This window comes from Podarcis melisellensis, assembly GCF_964234715.1.
Source record: "Podarcis melisellensis genome assembly, chromosome: 1".
NCBI classification, from domain to species: Eukaryota; Metazoa; Chordata; class Lepidosauria; order Squamata; family Lacertidae; genus Podarcis; species Podarcis melisellensis.
The window spans coordinates 8,921,349-8,940,978 of NC_138528.1; the positions used below are offsets into that span (position 1 = coordinate 8,921,349).

Consider the following 19,630-nt stretch of genomic DNA (forward strand, 5'->3'; position numbering starts at 1 on the left):
CTTCTCCGCTCCCTTCGCCGCCATGGAGGAGCCGCGGCTCGTCGGCAGCGTCAACTGCGAGCCGCGGGGATGGTACTTGTCGGCGCAGGAGCTGGAGGACGGAGCGCCGCTCCTGCCGCCGCCGCCGCCCCCGGGCAGGGTGTGTGTGGGGCTGGGGCGGTGGGGGGCGAGAGGGGAGGCGGTGGGGCTGGGCTCCGCCGGGTTGGAGGGCGGCTCCTCGCTCAGCCCCACAGAGCAGGGCGGGTTGGCGCTTCCCGCTTTCAAATCCCCTCACAGTGAGGGGTGCTAAAAAGAAGAAGGAAGTTGTAACGTGGCTTGGGGATTCAAAAGATATTTCGATAATAATAATAATAATAATAATAATAATAATAATAATAATAATAATAATTTATTTATACCCCGCCCATCTGGCTGGGTTTCCCAGTTTGGTTTGGCTTGGTAAGTAAAACGTGTGTGAAATTGCCATAGGAATCATTAATGACTGCCAAGTCCTTACAGATCTAAATCAGTGCTATTCGTATTATTGGTTTCCCCCGCCTCCCCCATAATTTTTATTAAATGTTCTGTTTTACAATTTAGAATACTCATTTAAACAATCTTAAAATATCAGTGACTTCCCTTCTTCTCTTTCCATGGTTCATTTTGCGTAGCACAAACCCCTGCATATTTTATATAAACCGAATCCTTGAGTATTCCATTATCATATCCACGAAAACTTATTTACACTGTTGAATTTATCTTCATGCTGGCAACAACCCCGTGAGGTACTTTAGGCTAAGAGAGGGAGGGTGGCCTCCAAATTGCTGAGTTGGGCATCATGGCTGAGTAAGGATTTGAAACCACTTCTTCTTTGAAGATGCCCCATCCTGTGTCTTCAAAATCAGACACCACGTAGATTGGGCACAAAGATTTTCCCAGCTCAGCAGTTTACGTCTCACTTTGCACAGCGCCATAACATATACTCATGGTACTCCTCATTCCACAATATTTAGCCCTGTACTCAAAAGATATCCCCCATGTTGCCTGCCTGCTCTTGAAACCTATAGGAAGCGGACAGACTACAGTGGACGCTCGGGTTGCGAACGTGATCCGTGTGGGAGGCAGGTTCGAAACCCGCAGCGTTCGCAACCCGCAGTGCGGCGTCTGCGCACACACGGGTTGCGATTCAGTGCTTTTGCGCATGCGCAAAGTGCTATTTAGCGCTTCTGCACATGCGCAAAGCGCCATTTAACTCTTCTGCGCATGTGCGAGCGCCGAAACCTGGAAGTAATCTGTTCCGGTACTTCCGGGTTTGGCGCGGTGTGCAACCCCGAAAACATGGAACCTGAAGCGTCTGTAACCCGAGATATGACTGTACATCATTCACCCCTGATGACGCTCCCAGGCCACATCTCCATGAGCTTCCCAGCACACCTTGCTCACAGCCCCACGGGCAAAGTGGCATTTCCTAGTGCCGTAGAAACACATGGCATAGACCCCTGAAACTTTGCAACCCTAGGAAGACTTGTTGAATGCATACACTGCCACCCCTGAAACATTGTAGGGCCCTCTCATAGAACTTCACAACCCCATAGAAGCCACAGAATGGACACATACTCCTCTATCGTTCAGCTTGGTGGCACAGAAGTTCTTCACATGGGTTTGAAGACTCGGCCCCGTAGAGTCCTGTAGAATGGATCCACATACGTCTCCAAGCCGCCCATGTTATTTGTAACACAATTGCATCTCCGTACAGCCTCACAGCACCAACATCATCGCACAGGGCATGCTTTTTGCAACCTTTGGAAGTCACCTGTGTCACCAGAAGGCTCCATAGTACAATGTCTCTCTCTCTCTCTCTCTCTCCCCCCCCCCCCCATTATATACAGGTCATGGCACACAGTCCTCTTATAAATGGGATTGTCCAGCACATTCTTTAGAAAAAGTTGTAGAACAGGTTTCTCCGTCCATTTGTTTCATTCCATCCCACTTCTCACAATCTCATAGTTCCAGAATTTAGCATTATTCCTACAGCTGTAGTGGTGGTCCTGGGAATCCATCTTGACCCACCAAAGATGGTTCTTCCAGCCCTAGAAATCTATGGACTGGATATTAATTCCACAGGGTCCCTGTTGGATAGAAAAGATACTTGCATTGGTGTTGGGGAGAGGAAAGCGAGAATAATGCAACCCTCCCTGTTTCTACTGAAAAGTAAGTCTTGTTGAATTCAGTGGGGCTTACTCTCAGGTAAGGGGTTAGGATTGCAGCCCAAACCAAAGATCATGTATACCTCTTATGTCTCACAGGTTCTGGATGCCTTTTAAATAGACAGAATCGTAATGTAGTAAATGAACTCAAAGCAACAACAGCCAACCTCTAAGCACCGTAGCATTCCTCCCCAAAAGCCACTACTGTAAAACTATCAGTGACTCTCCCCATAGAGTGGAGATCCACTAACTCTACCAGTAATGTTATTAAGTTTGAGTTTTAGTAGATGGAACAGTGTTGGCTCTGGTACAGTCTTTTGCAGGCATGACCTGGCTTCGTTTTCTGTTTTTATTGCCACTTTCGAGACCAAGGAAAAAAATAAAGTTGGAAAGCTCACATTTTGATTACGTATTTCATAAGTTCTGGCTCTAAGAAGTCCCTAAACTTACAATACTTGGTTAAAAAAGAAATCGAGTTAGAAAACCTAATGATGCTGAGGTTTCCACCCTCCTAGCCATGTCAAATCTAAAAAACCAAATAAATTACGACACTTTTCTTTTTACTGGCTAGATGAACAGTTATTAGAATTTGGTCTTCCCTGATTCATCTCTAGTAACTTAGGTTTTAAATAATTTTTTGTATGTTCAAACCCAGACCTTTACCTAACTAACTAACTAACTAACTAACTAACTGCATATACTTTCTTTGGTGCCTGCTAAAACATTTATGTTTAGACAAGGCTACCCAGGTGTTTTAAAAGTTGAGGTAATTTTTAAAATATGTTTTAATATTTTAACATTTGTATGATTTTAGTTGTAGTTTTTTCTTGATTTTACTGTTTTACCTTTTTGTAAACTTCTTTGAGGTTCCCCCCCCCATCAAGCAGTGTATAAATTTTATGAAATAATTAAAATAAATTAATATACTGCTTGACTATAATAAAACTTCTGAGTGGATTGTCAGCGGCAGTCAAGAGTCTTTGTCTATGAATTAAATTACTTTTCCACTCCCATTTGCTTTGGGCTTGTGTGATTGCTTTTGCCCACATGAAGAATTCACAGTGTCAACAATCTGGTTCTGTCATTTACAGACATTTTTGAACCAGACATCGTCTGGGGCTTCCTTTGGCTTCTCGGTATTTAATTTAATGAATGCTATCATGGGCAGTGGGATACTCGGATTGGCATATGCCATGGCCAAGACGGGAATCCTTGGATTTAGGTAAGTTTTGTGTGTGTCAATTATATTTCATATCATATTGTACTATATTTTCAAGTAGTGTGTAAGAGTTTTATATAGTTAAACCTCAGTTGTCAAACGTAATCCGTTGTGGAAGCCCTTTTGGCTTCCAAAATGTTCAACAACCGAGGCACAGCTTCCGATTGGCTGTAAGAGCTTCTTGCAGTCAAGTGGAAGTCGTGTTGGACGTTTGGCTTCCGAAAAATGTTAGAAAACCGGAGCATTTACTTCTGGGTTTTCTACGTTCAGGAGCCGAAATGTTCCAAAACGGAGGTGTTCGGGAGCTGAGGTTAGTAATGCTATAAATTAAGACTTCTAGATTAATTAATATCAATGCTGTATTTTAATCTTTATAGTCAGAAATATACTATGTGATACTAAAAAAGTTAAAGTAAGCTTCAAAAATACCATATAACATGGGGGAGGGGAATGCAATTGTGCTAAAATCTCAACTTTCCTCAGTGTGCCACCCTTGTCTGCTTGATCTATACATGCGGCAGTATGAAATTGCAGAATCCTGGGGTGGTAGACTGGACAGTACCACTTCAAATGCCAGGTTTGGGCGACAGCAATGCTTGGTGAGGTGCCTCAGGTAGGGTGGCACCAGGAGCAGACCACCACCATTTGACAAATAGTGCAGTTATCTTTTGTGATGCGTTAATCAATTTGCAAGCCATACCTCACTATTTCTGGCTTGGAAACCCGAACTGGGGTGATTCACATTGAACTGGTCCACACATAACATGGCGTGGCAACCAAACTGTGGCTTGGCATCATGTGTGAACGCTGCCCAGTGAGTTCATTATGGTTTGCTTGCTGCCAACAAACCACAGCCTGAACCCATGGTTTGTTTTTAGCTTACAAACCATGGCTTGATGTTGATAGCTCAGCATTGTGTGTGAACCCAGCACCCTTCCTCAAACTTGCTGGCCATCCCACACCGGGTGCTTAAGGTAAAGGTAAAGGGACCCCTGACCATTAGGTCCAGTCGTGGCCGACTCTGGGGTTGTGGCGCTCATCTCACTTTATTGGCTGAGGGAGCCGGCGTACAGCTTCCAGGTCATGTGGCCAGCATGACTAAGCCACTTCTGGCGAACCAGAGCAGCGCACGGAAATGCCGTTTACCTTCCTGCTGGAGCAGTACCTATTTATCTACTTGCACTTTGACATGCTTTCGAACTGCTAGGTTGGCAGGAGCAGAGACCAAGCAACGGGAGCTCACCCCGTCACGGGGATTCAAATTGCCAACCTTCTGATTGGCAAGTCCTATTCTCTGGTTTAACCCATAGCTCCACCCATGTCTTACCAAGCTACAAAGGCAAGAGGAAAGGGCAGCTGCAAAACAAGCCAAAGATTGGCGGGGCAAGTTGTGATTTGTTGCATCTTCAGCAATGTGTGGTTTAGCATTGTGTGCAAACCAGGAAATTGCCAGTGCCAGGTTTAAATAGCTGCGTCTTGTGATAGTGGTGGATCATCCAGCCAGAGTGTGATTGCTGTATCCTCTTTCTTAGGAGAGGTGCTGTTGTCATTTGCCATGAACAAACAGGCAAATACCAAATTAAATGGGTGACCCGAAACGTTATTTAGAACATTCTAAAGCATAGAGATGGCGAAATGGTTCAACAATTGACCTTTTCCCCATATATAAAAAAGTCCAAATTCAATGACACAGAAAATTCAAAAGAAAAGCAGAACATGGAAAATATTGAGTAACCAACCGTGGCGTGAGTTAGATTCTGCCGATGTGAACCATAAAATGAGGAAAGAACAATTTCTTCTGCTTGTTTCTGGGAAAACACAATGTATTAAGTATATATATATATATGTTAAATATATATTAAGTGTGGCCTTGATCATTCGTTTCTTCTGTCCTAGTGTGTTGCTGCTGATTGTCGCCATCCTTGCATCTTATTCTGTATTTCTCCTGCTTACTATGTGCATTCATACTGGTAAGTGAAGGCAGCACGCAGTGATTTAATCAGAGAAACCATTAGAAAGGACAAGTTAGAAATACATTCAGAATTTGCGAAGCGCATTTCAGGGGCTAACAATCGCTGTGGCTGGGGCCGTATGAGAAACCAGTGTGTCATAGTGGTTGAAGTGTTGGGCTAGAATTTGGGAAACCAGGATTCAAATCCCTACTCAGGCATGAAGCTGTTTGTAAGTTTGTCTGTTTTATGTTGATATGTGTTATTTCGATTTTCTCTTTTTCTTTCTTTTTTTTCTTTCTTGCTTTTCTATTTCTATTTTTTAAATGTTTGTGCGTTTTTTGCTTTTCGATGTAGTTTTCAAGAACTCAATAAAAAGAATTTATATATATATAAAAAAAGCTCACCGGGAGACTTTTAGATCAGTCACCATCTCTCAGCTTAAGCTACCACGTGAGGTTTTGTCAGGGGAAGTCCTGTGACTTGTTATTGCAGTGATTTATCTGGTTATTGCAACATAGAGCCCTTTCCATGTTGTCCTGCCTGATAGTGAAAACCCACAATTGTGTTGCGAAAGGCTTTGGGGGATTTTTTTTTGAATGAATGTATACCCCATTTGTGCAAAGCGCTAGCCACGTCTGTTGGGCTTTTTTGCTGCTCTCGCCCTGCCCCCCATGAACTATAAGGGTGCTCTGGAAAGGGGAAGATCAGTAGTGCTGGGCAAGCTGCTTTTAAGCTTGCCTGCCATTATTAAATGTCAGATTTAGAAACCCCTTTGTAAAGCCAGGTTTTTCCAGTTTGAAAATTTCTCATTAAAAGGTAAGGCTGTACTCTTTAAAAAAAATATCAGTGTTTTTCCAACTTGGGTCCCCAGCTATTGTTGGACTACAACTCCCATCACCCCCTAGCTAGCAGGAACGGTGGTCAGGGATGATGGGAGTTGTAGTCCAACAGCAGCTAGGGACCCAAGTTTATTTATTTATATTAAATTTGTAAACGACCCTGCGTCCAAAGATCTCAGGGCAGTTCACAGCATCAAAATACAAAATACATAATAAAAACAAGAACGAAAAAGGGATGTTTGTGTACCCATGACCTCCTCTCCCACAAAGAAATTTAAAAAGACATAGAATATCAACCAGCTTCTGTCTTTTGGCGGGAGGCAGGGAAGGGAAATTTTTTTGGGGAAAGGCTGCAGTGTGCTGCTTTGAATATTGCACACATCCAGTTTGGTTTGAGGATCATGCCACGATTTTAAGTTAAGAGTAGTGGGAATGCTACTTCTGCGTGGTTAATTTAACAAACGGGCTTTCAGCAACTTTAGATGCAGTAAGAGTTGGTGGTTTGGACAGAGGGGCTTCTTTGCTAACACTGCTTTTTGTACTTCAGTTCTTTCCATCCAAAGTGGACCCGCCTATGGTATTCCAAGTGTTTTTAGAATTTCTAAGTAAATTCACCTAGCAAATCCGACCCCCCCCCGACCCCACTAATTTTTGTATTGAAAAGGGAGGGTAGACACAGCAGTGGAAAACGCCCTGGGGGCGCCTGCAAGCCCCCAGAACTCTGAGCGTCCTCCGGTACGCGCAGCTCTGGAAAAGGCATCTCCCTTCTCTTCCAGTGTGCTCCCTAGCGACATACATCATAATGATCTACAGCCATACCTCGGGTTACAAACGCTTCAGGTTGTGTTTTTTCAGGTTATGGACCGTTGAAACCCGGAAGTACTGGAATGGGTTACTTCCGGGTTTTGGCGGTCGCGCATGCGCAGAAGCGCTAAATCACGCTTTGCGCATGCGCAGAAGCACCGAATCGCAACCTGCGTGTGCCCAGATGTGGGTTGCGAACGTGCATCCTGCACGGATCACGTTCGCAACCCGAGCGTCCGCTGTATGCACACTAAGCTTCCATAACACAGCAAGACATTGTAAGCTAATCTAATAATAATAATAATAAAAATTATTTATACCCTGCCCTTCCCAGCCAAGGCCGGGCTCAGGGCGGCTAACAACCAATAATAAAAACAAGTTGAATGAATACAACTTAAAAACGAGATTAAAATACAACATTAAAACATTAAAATGTAACCTCATCACAGGAGGAATGAATGAATGAATGAATGAATAAATAAATAAATAAATAAATAAATAAATAAATCTACTATTTATTTATCTACAAACAGACACAAGTAAAAGTGAGAGTACATTACAAAGTACATACAGAGATAAGACTGTCTTCCATTTCCCACACTCTTCTCAGACAGGCATGTGATTTACACCAATCACAAATGCCGCATCGGAGGAGTGTAATTGCTAACAAGGGATGCAAATCTCTCCTTCCCCAGTCTTGTCATCAGTCATATGACAAGTAGAGGGGGCAGCAACCTTTTCTCCTCCTCAGCTGATTTGCATGGATCTACTAAGGAGGGGAGCTGTGAGCAGAGGCAGATTTAGGGTATCGCGACATTCCATTACACTGGGCATTGAGCCTAGGGGGCGCCGCAACTATGGCAGTCTTGAAAGACCTACATTGGCTCCCAGTACGTTTCCGAGCACAATTCAAAGTGTTGGTGCTGACCTTTAAAGCCCTAAACAGCCTCGGTCCTGTATACCTGAAGGAGCATCTCCACCCCCATCATTCAGCCAGCGCCAAGGGCCTTTTGGCGGTTCCCTCATTGTGAGAAGTGAGGTTACAGGGAACCAGACAGAGGGCCTTCTCAGTAGTGGTGCCTTCCCTGTGGAACGCCCTCCCATCAGATGTCAACGAAAAAAAGAGCTATCCTATTTTTAAAGACATCTGAAGGCAGCCCTATTTAGGAAAGTTTAATAATAATAATAATAATAATAATAATAACAACAATAATTTATTATTTGTACCGCGCCATTCTGGCTGGGTTTCCCCAGCCACTCTGGGCGGCTTCCAACAAAGATGAAAAATACACTAAAATATCACATATTAAAAACTTCCCTGAACAGGGCTGCCTTCAGATGTCTTCTGAATGTCAGGTAGTTGTTTATCGCTTTGACATCTGATGGGAGTGCGTTCCACAGGGCGGGCGCCACTACCGAGAAGGCCCTCTGCCTGGTTCCCTGTAACTTGGCCTCTCGCAGTGAGGGAACCGCCAGAAGGCCCTCGGAGCTGGACCTCAGTGTCCGGGCAGAACGATGGGGGAGGAGACGCTCCTTCAGATATACTGGACCTTTGAGGCCGTTTAGGGCTTTAAAGGTCAGCACCAACACTTTGAATTGTGCTCGGAAACATACTGGGAGCCAATGTTGGTCTTTCAAGACCGGTGTTATATGGTCTCGGCGGCCACTCCCATTCACCAGTCTAGTTGCCGCATTCTGGATTAATTGTAGTTTCCAGGTCACCTTCAAAGGTAGCCCCACGTAGAGCGCATTGCAGTAGTCCAAGCGAGAGATAACCAGAGCATGCACCACTCTGGCGAGACAGTCTGCGGGCAGATAGGGTCTCAGCCTGCGTACCAGATGGTATGTTTAGAATATTTAATGCTGTATTGTTTTTAACACTTGATTGGGAGCCGCCCAGATGGCTGGGGAAGCTCAGCCAGATGGGCGGGGTATAAATAATAAATTATTATTATTATGGCATAGTGGATTGAGCAGAGTGAGAGGCGGGGTGCGCACACCAAATTTTGGCCTTCTACAGGGCACCACTGAGATTTTAAAGACCACAGTCTGCCCCTGCTATGAGCCTGTGTGTACGCCTGCACATGCAAAAGTATGTGTTCAAGAGTGTGGGTGCCACACTTCCTAGTGGCATGTGGCCCCAGAGAGCTAACAACGGGTGCATGTGGCCCCCAGGTCATAAAAGATTAGCCACCTGTGCCTTAAAGCATGATGTGAATGCATGTAGTATTCCTTGTTGACTTTCACATTGTTTTGCCTGCATTTGCATCAGGGACGCGAGTGAAAAGAGGCTTGAGTCAGTGTCATCTCCATAATTATTATTCCAACTCATAAACCTGCCTCCCAATCTTCTGAATGCAGGATTTCCAGTACAGTGGTACCTTGGTTCTCAAACTTAATCTGTTCCGGAAGTCCGTTCCAAAACCAAAGCATTCCAAAACCAAGGCACGCTTTCCCATAGAAATTAATGCAACATGGATTAATACGTTCCAGACTTTTAAAAACAACCCCTAAAACAGCAATTTAATATAAACTTTGCTATCCCCGAGACCATTGATCCATAAAATGGAAGCAATAAACAATGTACTGCAGTCACACAATCAGTCGGTAGCTGAACTGGGTTCCACACAGTCACAAAAACAAAAACAAAAAAGAGCCACAATAACGCAAAATAAATAGCAAAACCAGACAGACCTCAGCGTAACACTGAAAATGGAAGTGTAGCACTCAAATCGGAAGCGTAACGCTAAAAACGGAGCATGTTCGGCTTCCGGAAAAAGTTCGCAAACTGGAACACTTACTTCCGGGTTTGTAGCGTTTGGGTTCCAAGTTGTTTGAGTTCCAAGGTGTTTGAGAACAAAGGTACCACTCTATACTTGGGCCACAGTCTCTTCTGTCACGCCACTTTCATGTTAATTTCCTGACTCTTCCCTCTGCCTTTTTCTGGTAAGGGGGGTTCATGTTGTGAGAAAACTTTTCTTCTCTCTTTCCTTGTTCCTTTTGTTCGCCATAGCGGTCTCTGGTCAATCTCTGGCCTTCTCTGATTCTTCTCCGAGGCTGCTGCTCCTAGTCTTCCACTTCCTCTTGGCCTGCACTCTTAAATGTTGGACAGAGGTAGGGTCCGATTGTTACTTTTTTATTATTTTGAGGTTATTATTTAAGGATATTATTCCATAAAACTGGCCGAGTCTTTTTTTTTTTAATGTCAACAGTTACAATGCAATAAGCAAATGTTAAAATCATGACAAGAACAGCAAGTCGGTATTAAGGCAAGCACAGACTTGTCTGGAAAAAATAATGAATATGATGGACCCAAAAAAGAGAGAGAAGATGCAAGATGGTTGATTAAATTCTGGCAGAATGAGCAGAGAATACTGTAGCAGAAGACTCTTGAGCAGAAAGTGAGCTTCTTTGGCGCCTAAATCTTTTTGGGAACTCATAGCAAAAAGGATTAGCTAGGACATTGAGCAGTAGTTGATCTCCACCTTTTTACACCCACTGTGATTTTTTTTTTGGGGGGGGGGATTATCGAGATGTAAAATAAGATGGCACCTTTCATTGGGTCACTTCCGTTGGTAGAGGAGTACCCAACCTTTGAGCTATGCAGGAGTCTTCATTGTGCCAAAGAATTTTATGGAATGCAGAATCTCACACACTTTTGCACTAACAGGTTGTGCATGTCCCTCTTGTTTAAGAGAATGTTTGTTTCCATTGTGCAGCAATTTTCTGTATCATGCCAACTGCATTTCCCCATTAATCTGCTCCCAAATATGTAATATGCTAGTTTCTGTGATGCAGAAAAATAATGAAATAAAAACCTAGATCGTTACAGTGGTACCTTGTGTTAAAAACGCTTCCGGTTGCGGGCCGCGGAAAACCTGGAAGTACCGGAAAGGGTTATTTCCGGGTTTCGTCGCTCGTGCATGCGGAGAAGCGCCAAATCGTGTCACGCGCATGCGCAGACACGGCGCTGCGGGTTACGAACGGTGTGGGTTGTGGATGTGCCTCCATCACGGATTACGTCCGCAACCCGAGGTTCCACTGTATTTTGATTGATTGTATTCAGCAATTCTAATTTCTCTTTTTATAAACACAAAGGGCATGATTCAGTAATTCCAACAAAGTTCAGCATTAAGAGAGAAATGTATGTGCTTTATGTTCATATATAAATCTGTGAGACTTAAAATAGCTTAATTTTGGCTAGATTTAATATTTGGCAATTAACTGTAATTTCACCAGTAATACAGCACCCACAAAATTAGCATTTTTGGGCACACTCCATGACTACCTTAATTAACCCCACAAAACTTTTCGCATCTGCATTTCTAAGTCCTTGTGCTTTTTTGATGGAAGAAGCACATATTAGATTTATAACCATATGATTTGTACTTGATATGCATGCATAAAACATGCATATAATTTTCCAGTAAATATTAATGTGGAATTATTTGTTTCCTTCTAACAGCTGTTACTTCTTATGAAGATCTCGGTCTCTTCGCATTTGGCTCACCTGGAAAGGTAGTTTCCAAACTCTCCTTTATCTCCTTTTGGTTTTGTTATTGCTCATTTTTAAGAGATAAAAGTCCATCATCACTTGGAGGGATGTAGCATGTAGGGTATCTAGCTATGGCTGTTGCTCGCTTAGGTAAAAAGGTAAAGGTAAAAGACCCCAGGACAGTTAAGTCCTTTCAAAGGCGACTATGGGGTGCTGTGCTCATCTTGCTTTCAGGCCGAGGGAGCTGGCATTTGTCCACAGACAGCTTTCTGGGTCATGTGGCCAGCATGACTAAACCGCTTCTGGTGCAACAGAACACTGTGACGGAAACCAGCGCGCACGGAAACACCATTTACCTTCCCGCCACAGCGATACCTATTTATCTACTTGCACTGGTATGCTTTTGAACTGCTAGGTTGGCAGGAGCTGAGACAGAACAACGGGAGCTCACCCCATCACGGGGATTCGAACCACCGACCTTCCGATCAGCAAGCCCGAGAGGCTTAGTGGTTTAGACCACAGCGCCACCCGCTCGGGGACTGTTGTATGATATTTCATGAATCACATGAGAATGTTCTTACATGGTTTCCAAGCATTATGCCCAAGTCAGAACTTACTTCATTGACTCTTAAAAAAAAGATTAGCGATAGTAGGAATGGTTAGCTTTTACAGCCTTCTTCTCTACAGTACCATATGGACACCCAGCATCTCCCCTTCTAACATTCATTTAATGACTTCTGCTCCTTTTTTGTTCTAGACATAGTTAAATCTGGTAGACAATAACATTTCTACTTTTCCTAACATCATCTACTGTTTTTGTAGGTTCTTGTGGCCAGCACAATCGTTATACAGAATGTCGGAGGTAAGAAATGTTAAGTTACAATAATTATTAACACTGAGGATCGTTCAGAGCTGTCCTGAGAACAATTATATAGTAATTTGATCTAGTTATGGTCAACTGCTTTGTCTCCTTGAATGTCTTGTATCGTCCCATCCTTCCAGTCATGGTCTAGTTATTCTGCATACGAAAACTGGGCTTGAAATTGTTTCTATGTCCTTAAATTTGTGGACACCTCTGTTAGAGATCATAGATATATTTACCTGCCTAGGAAAGGCTGCTGTAGCTTTGGGACGAAGCACCACATACGAGAGTTGCTGAGTGGCGTAATTATTCTGTGACTGCATAAATTTGACTCACGCTGCCCAGTGACTGCTCTTTTTATAAACATACTAGGTCGCTTGCTTTCATAATTCAATTTAGTGTCCTTTGTAGAACAAGCTATGTTTTAAAGTGTAATAAACTCTTGCTATTAACTCCAGGCAGGAGTATGAACACTCTAATCCCAATGACCGAGTATTATTTATTCATACCGGTTTGGGGTGACGTTACGTAGTGAGAAACAAATTTTTTAATTTCCTTTCCTATTTGACTGCACCTCTAAATAAATGCCATTAAACAAGTTGGGTCTAAGCAGTGAAGGGTCTGCCAGACCCAGGACTATTGCAAGAGTGTGCTGGTCAAAGGAAATTTGAGTCTTATTTTCTTCTCCTTCCAACAGTTCATAACCTTGTATGTGTGTCACTTTTAATAAAACTCCCCCGAGAAACCCTAGAGGCCTGAGCTATTGCACACTGGGTGTTATCAAACTACTTATTCTGTCCTCAACAATAACACTGGCTGTCAGAAAGCAAAGACTTATCTGCCAAGAACTCCCATTCTGATTAATTCAAGAAGCAGCATTTGCACTTGGAAAATATTATTTCAAGCTTTTAAATACCACTAGATGGAAATTTCCATGTTCCTTCGGCATTCGGTGCTTTTGTTTCGCTTTCTTTCCATAGGAGTACACACATTTCTCTTGCAAAGTGTGGGTATTGCACCTCCCACCACCACCACAAAATTAACCTGTTCTAAAGTCACCGCAAAAGGATAATTTGCATGGTTCCCATGTTACATGGACAGTATTGCTTTCCTTTGTACGTAGCTAATGACATCTGTGGACAGTGCAAACATGCCAGTAAGGTACAACATAACTGCATTTTTGCTAAATAGGCCAACCAATCAGAACATTGCACAGCCAGGTGGAGAGGTGGCTTACGGACTGTGAAAAGGGCCGGTCAACCATTATTCTGCATAAGGAGCTAAGCAGTGGTGGTGGTGTTACAGGTTTCTAAAATTGTCAATGCTGTGATTAAATAGATTGGCAAGCAGGGCTATTTTGTGTCAGCATTCATTAGTACAGAGTACTGGCACCTTTTTTGTGCATCCATTTTGTGCTGGTACCCACGGCAGTCGTATCAAAATATGAGTATCATAACCTAATTTTGTTTTTAACCCCCCTCCCCCAAAGCACTTATCAGCAGCAGGTTCAGAACAATTAAGTTTTATTTCACATGATGCACAGCTAATTTGTAGAACTCACTGCCGCAAGATCTGGTGATGACTTCTGGATAAGGTGGCTGGATTAAGCAGAACATACAACATCGATCTACCAATGGTTATTGGCTTTTTAATAACATGCTGGGGGCAGAAAATGGTAGAGGGTTCCTGCATTTGAAGCTGGCTTAAGGGAGTTCCTAGAGACATCAACCTGGCTAATGTTAGAAGCAGGATGCTGAATTGGGTGAGCTTCCTGACTTGCATCCAGCTGTGCACGTGGTGTTTCACTTGTGGAATGGGATATTCCCCCTCTTCTCCTCCCCCTGCATGCCCCCAAAATCTGCCCTGGAAGGCCTCCCAGCCCTCTGAAGCAGATTTTGAGGGTGTTTGGGGCTGTCTGGGGAAGAAAAGGAAGTCACTTAAGTGAAAACGGCAGCATTGGATACAGCCCTCTGACCATAGCTATCAACTTACAGATTTGAAAATAAGGGATCAGCAGCCAAAATAAGGGGTTTTCCGGGCACAGGTATGTTCAACTTCTGAGCCCCTCCAGGCCAAAGGCAGAAAGCCCAGCCAGTGGCCAAACAAAGCCTCAAAGCGGTGGTTCCCACAGCACAGCAACCCGGCAAAGGGGATGCAGCAAGGGAAACCACCGTCACCTCTCCGCTGGGAAGTGCTGAGCAAAGGCGAGTCCCCAGGCAACACGGCCGATTTGATCTGCATAAGTTATGCAAGCTCCACCCCCCAGTCATTCTTAGACTCCTTATTGAGTGAGCAACGCAGCCAAGCAATACAGTTGGAGCCTCCCTCCTCCCTGGCCGGCAGGGAGGGAGGGAGAGGAGCTACTTCCTTTGAAACCCGAGAAATTTAAGGGACATCATCAATAAGGGACAGCAGCAGGACACGGCGCTAGGATAAGGGAGTTTTCCGCCAAATAAGGGACGGTTGACAGCTATGCCTCTGACCAGATTTTGTGTTGTGTAGCAGTTAACTTGTTTTTACATTTTTCTTTCATGTTTGACTGTAAACACTTGCAATTTTTTAAAAAGAAAGGCTGGAAGGAAAAAAAGCAATTTCAGATTTGATATAATTTCCTACTGGACATTTGCACGAAGGAAGTGTAATGGGTATACCTGTGAACCTTTTTGGTGAGGGCAACCTTTCAGAAGCCGCCTCTGAGAACCTGCATGTTCCCTGGAAACCAGAAATGCATTGCGTGAGAGCCCTTGCCAGACCCCTCTTGATCCTTTCAAAGCCAGGAAAAATCCCGCAGGCAGAAGTGCTGGGTCCCTTCCCACTTTCCTCTTGTTTTCTGTTACTGGTTATTTACTGCTGCTTCCTCGTCAAAAGTTTGGAGATTGTTAAAAGATGGGATGATATGAGAAGAGCTAAGCAGATAGCAAACAGAGCTAGAACCAAAATGGGGGCTGAGAAGTTGGGAGCTGCTTTCCTGCGGCAGCCCATGAGCCGTACACTGCAATGTCCTGCATATACAAATATAAATCGATATTTGAATTACTACAGAGCAGGGATTCTGAAATCCTAATGTGGAGAAATGGTTGTTCCTGTTGTTAAACAATTGGAAGGCAGAAACCACCCAGCGATGTTCCAGTAGATTCTAGTTTACCTTCTGCTCAGTAGCAACTGCAGCAGTCACTACAGAAGGGATTTAGCAGAGTCAATGTTGTTGTTGTTTAGTCGTTTAGTCATGTCCGACTCTTTGTGACCCCATGGAGCAGAGCACGCAACATCAAAAAAACTAAGATCATGGCCACTGGTCCCATCACCTCCTGGCAAATAGAAGGGGAAGAAATGGAGGCAGTGAGAGATTTTACTTTCTTGGGCTCCATGATCACTGCAGATGGTGACAGCAGTCACTAAATTAAAAGACGCCTGCTTCTTGGGAGAAAAGCAATGACAAACCTAGACAGCATCTTAAAAAGTAAAGACATCACCTTGCCAACAAAGGTCTGTATAGTTAAAGCTATGGTTTTCTCAGTAGTGATGTATGGAAGTGAAAGCTGGACCATAAAGAAGGCTGATTGCCGAAGAATTGATGCTTTTGAATTATGGTGCTGGAGGAAACTCTTGAGAGTCCCATGGACTGCAAGAAGATCAAACCTCTCCATTCTGAAGGAAATCAGCCCTGAGTGCACACTGGAAGGACAGATCCTGAAGCTGAGGCTCCAGTACTTTGGCCACCTCATGAGAAGAGAAGACTCCCTGGAAAAGACCCTGATGTTGGGAAAGATTGAGGGCACAAGGAGAAGGGGACGATAGAGGACAACAAGCACTTAATATTGTTCCATATTTACCAGGCCGTTTAAAAGGAAGCATGAGTGTGCAAGGCTACCTGTAGAGCCTTTGGTCTCCAGGCCGTAGACATGATTAAGGATCTGCCATCCAGCTTTTCAAGATTCCTTCCACGTAGTAAGAAACCAAAGGTGGCTGGGATTAGGAGCTGCATGTGTTTATTTCTCTGAGAACAGGGTAAGAAAAAGTCCCAGGTACACTTGAGAACATTTCGTTCCTTCGGTGCTGTTGTCACTCCATCTGGTGGTCATTTGAAGTAGAGCTGCATCTGGAACATTTCTCAGGAAAGAGCTGGAGCCAAGCTCATGTGATTTTCTTGTGAGGAAGGCAACAAAAAATAACAAACAAGCAAAAATTAGAGAGCAGTGTGAATCCTGACCTTGGGGGAGAGGGGATTATCTTAAAACCTATTGTACTAGGTTCACGCTTAATTTTATTTGCAAGTCTGTAATTAGTCTAATCTGTATTTCCTCTGCAGCAATCTAGAGAGCAGCTTTTCTGCTTTGCAGAACCTTTTCTTTTTATGGTTTTAGCCTTTTAACTCTGAATTCTTTGTGCAGCCGGGGTTTATGTAGCTGTTTGGTGAAGGGGAGTCATTTTATTTCACCTCTGAATCCCTTTCAGTGAGGCATTCTGAAGCAGTTTACAATATAAAAACATATATAAAGCAGGTACGTATCTAAAAACAGCCAAAGCAATTGCATATATGAAAACAAAAACAAAACAAAACCCCCAATGAGAATATGTACAGTGGATGCTCGGGTTGCGAACATGATCCGTGCAGGATGCATGCTTGCAACCCACAGCATTCGCAACCTGCATTTGCACATGTGCAGGTTGCGATTCGGCGCTTCTGCACATGCGCAAAGTGCAGTTAATGCTTCTGGGCATGTGCGACCGCCGAAACCCGGATGTAACCTGTTCCGGTACTTCTGGGTTTCGGCAGTCTGCAGCCCGAAAAAATGCAACCTGAAGCGGCTGTAACCCGAGGTATGACTGTATTTAAAAAGCTGTTTAGAAAGGACCTGGACAGCTTATGCAAATTTGTGCCGGCATCTAGGAGTTCAAAATTATGTTTCTGCCATTTCACTTTTTTTTTACAACACCCCTCCTGAAACATCTGCACTAGTGCATGGGTCTGTCCTGGGGAAAGTGGCCAAGTTACATTGACTTGGAAGCAGTCAGTCTGCTGTGGAGGATTTGTAGAACAGTTGGCATATTGCAGCAACATGACTCCAGAGTAAACATTGCCTCAATCTTTTCTCTAGCATAAGTGTCTCAGATTGGTGGCATGGGAAGGAAGGAGCCTCCCTGCTACAGATAGGGGACTTCTGTCAGATTTGGCCCTGAAAGGGCGATGGAGAGGACAGAAGGCAAGTCCTTTTGACGCTTTCACTCAGATCCTTAAAGGTCTTTGACTAATCAGATTTCTGATTGTGTATAGGGAGCTATGCTATTGCATACTCCCTCACCTCCTTTTCTTTTGTAAAAAGGATTGTAGGACAGATTTGTAAATATCCACTTGCCAGGTTGCCTGTGGTGAGATTTGCCATAATGGCAAGTAGGGAAGCTTTTGTAAATTGGGTACATTTCCTTCCTGCCTGTCCCCTTCCCATTAATGTAATGTAAATTACCATCTGAGGACAAGTAGATTAGCAAATTTTATGGACGTTTGCAAGATTGCTACAGGATCAAGTGGGGGAACGGAACAAAAAATGTTGTGTGTATCTAAAAGATTTTTTCCCCCCTTTATAAACTTCAATTATCTGCAAAGGATGACATGGGGCAATCCCTGCACAGATCACAGACTCCTGAATGCCAAGGAGAAAAGATTTATTTTTGTATTCGTGTGTGCGCAGTGTGTTTCAAAAAGTGCTAATCCAGGGAATTAGAAAGGCAAATACAGGGAAGGAAGCCAGAAATATATAGCTTCTTCTCTCACCACAGTACATACTTTCCAAACATGTTTGAAATAAGCAGACACCTAAAGTGGGAGCAAATTTCCTGCCAAGGGGCATCCATTTCTTGGTAAAGATCTGCCTAAATTAATCTTTTAAGTGACTTCTGTATTTGCTGCAAGTGTAGATTGTTTACAGAGGGATTTGGACTAATTTGAGTGCTCACCCCTTCAGCAGCTTATGTTTGGCCTGAAAGCTAATTACCCTTATTGTTTTAAATTGACGATTTCCAGCTCCGCTTTAATTAAAGGCAGGCTTGCGATCTCCAGTCCTAGTTGAACAATTCAGGCCCATTAAGGTCAATTACGTTTTATTTTTATAATTAAGGCAATAGTCTAGGATTTTTATTTTGGAAAAAAAATTAAGGGCAGGAAGGCCTTTCCAAAAGAGAAACAATGAATGTGCTTGCGGGTTGTGTCATTTCATCCATAAATATTGACTAGCAGGAATGCGTAGAGGAAATAATGCGAGAAGGAATGGGCTTAATAAAAAGCAGCACTTCTGAGCTCGTAATCTAACTGGGCTTGGATCAGCCACTTTTATAATTACCGTATTTTTTGCTCTATAAGACTCACTTTTTCCCTCCTAAAAAGTAAGGGGAAATGTGTGTGCGTCTTATGGAGCGAATGCAGGCTCAGAAGCCAGAACAGCAAGAGGGATCGCTGCTTTCATTGCGTAGCGATCCCTCTTGCTGTTCTGGCTTCTGGGATTCAGAATATTTTTTCTTCTTCTTTTCCTCCTCCAAAAACTAGGTGCGTCTTATGCTCTGGTGCGTCTTATAGAGCGAAAAATACGGTAATTCATAGTGTTTTCCCACTGCAAATTGGTGCCCTGTGGTGTTAAAATCATCTCTTCTTTTGCCCATGTCAAGAGTACCTGCATCCTTGTATTAAAGGAAAAGGGACCCCTGACCATTAGGTCCAGTCGTGGACGACTCTGGGGTTGCGGCGCTCATCACAGCTTCTGGGTCATGTGGCCAGCATGACTAAGCCGCTTCTGGCGAACCAGAGCAGCACATTGAAATACTGTTTACCTTCCCGCCAGAGCGGTCCTATTTATCTACTTGCACTTTGATGTGCTTTCAAACTGCTAGGTTGGCAGGAGCAGGGACCAAGCAACGGGAGCTCACCCCCGTCACGGGGATTCGAACCGCCAACCTTCCGATCGGCAAGCCCAAGGCTCAGTGGTTTAGACCACAGTGCCACCCGTGTCCCTGAGGTTGGTGGGGATAGGATGTTAAACACAGCACCTGGCCAGGAGCTGTTTGAAATGATCCACCCAGTTGCAATATTATTGCAAAGCTGCTGGATTATAATCAGTTGTTATTGTTAACTGAATTTATATCCCACTGTTCCTCCTGAAGGAGCCCAGCAAGCCTCAGTCGCCTGTGCTGTACTTCAGGCTAGTGGATGACACGATTGGTAGATGCCTCTGCCTGTGTGATTTGTGGACTAATAATAATAATAATAAGAATAAGAATAATA

At 43.7% G+C, this 19,630-nt stretch overlaps 1 protein-coding gene across 2 annotated transcripts in view; it reads left to right on the top strand.

The window, feature by feature from the left end:
- Positions 1-5: 5 nt before the first annotated feature.
- Positions 6-19,630, top strand: part of SLC38A6 (solute carrier family 38 member 6) — a gene marked incomplete at its 5' end in the record, with an annotated part of 53,100 nt that continues 33,475 nt past the window's right edge. Inside the window, 5 exons of one of the 2 annotated variants that reach the window (XM_081913284.1) lie at positions 6-139; positions 3,278-3,408; positions 5,302-5,375; positions 11,466-11,518; positions 12,318-12,357. In XM_081913284.1, coding sequence (XP_081769410.1) covers positions 23-139; positions 3,278-3,408; positions 5,302-5,375; positions 11,466-11,518; positions 12,318-12,357 — 415 coding nt within the window. Of the gene's footprint in view, positions 146-3,277; positions 3,409-5,301; positions 5,376-11,465; positions 11,519-12,317; positions 12,358-19,630 lie in introns of both variants that reach the window. The other variant, XM_081913283.1, reaches the window with a different exon arrangement.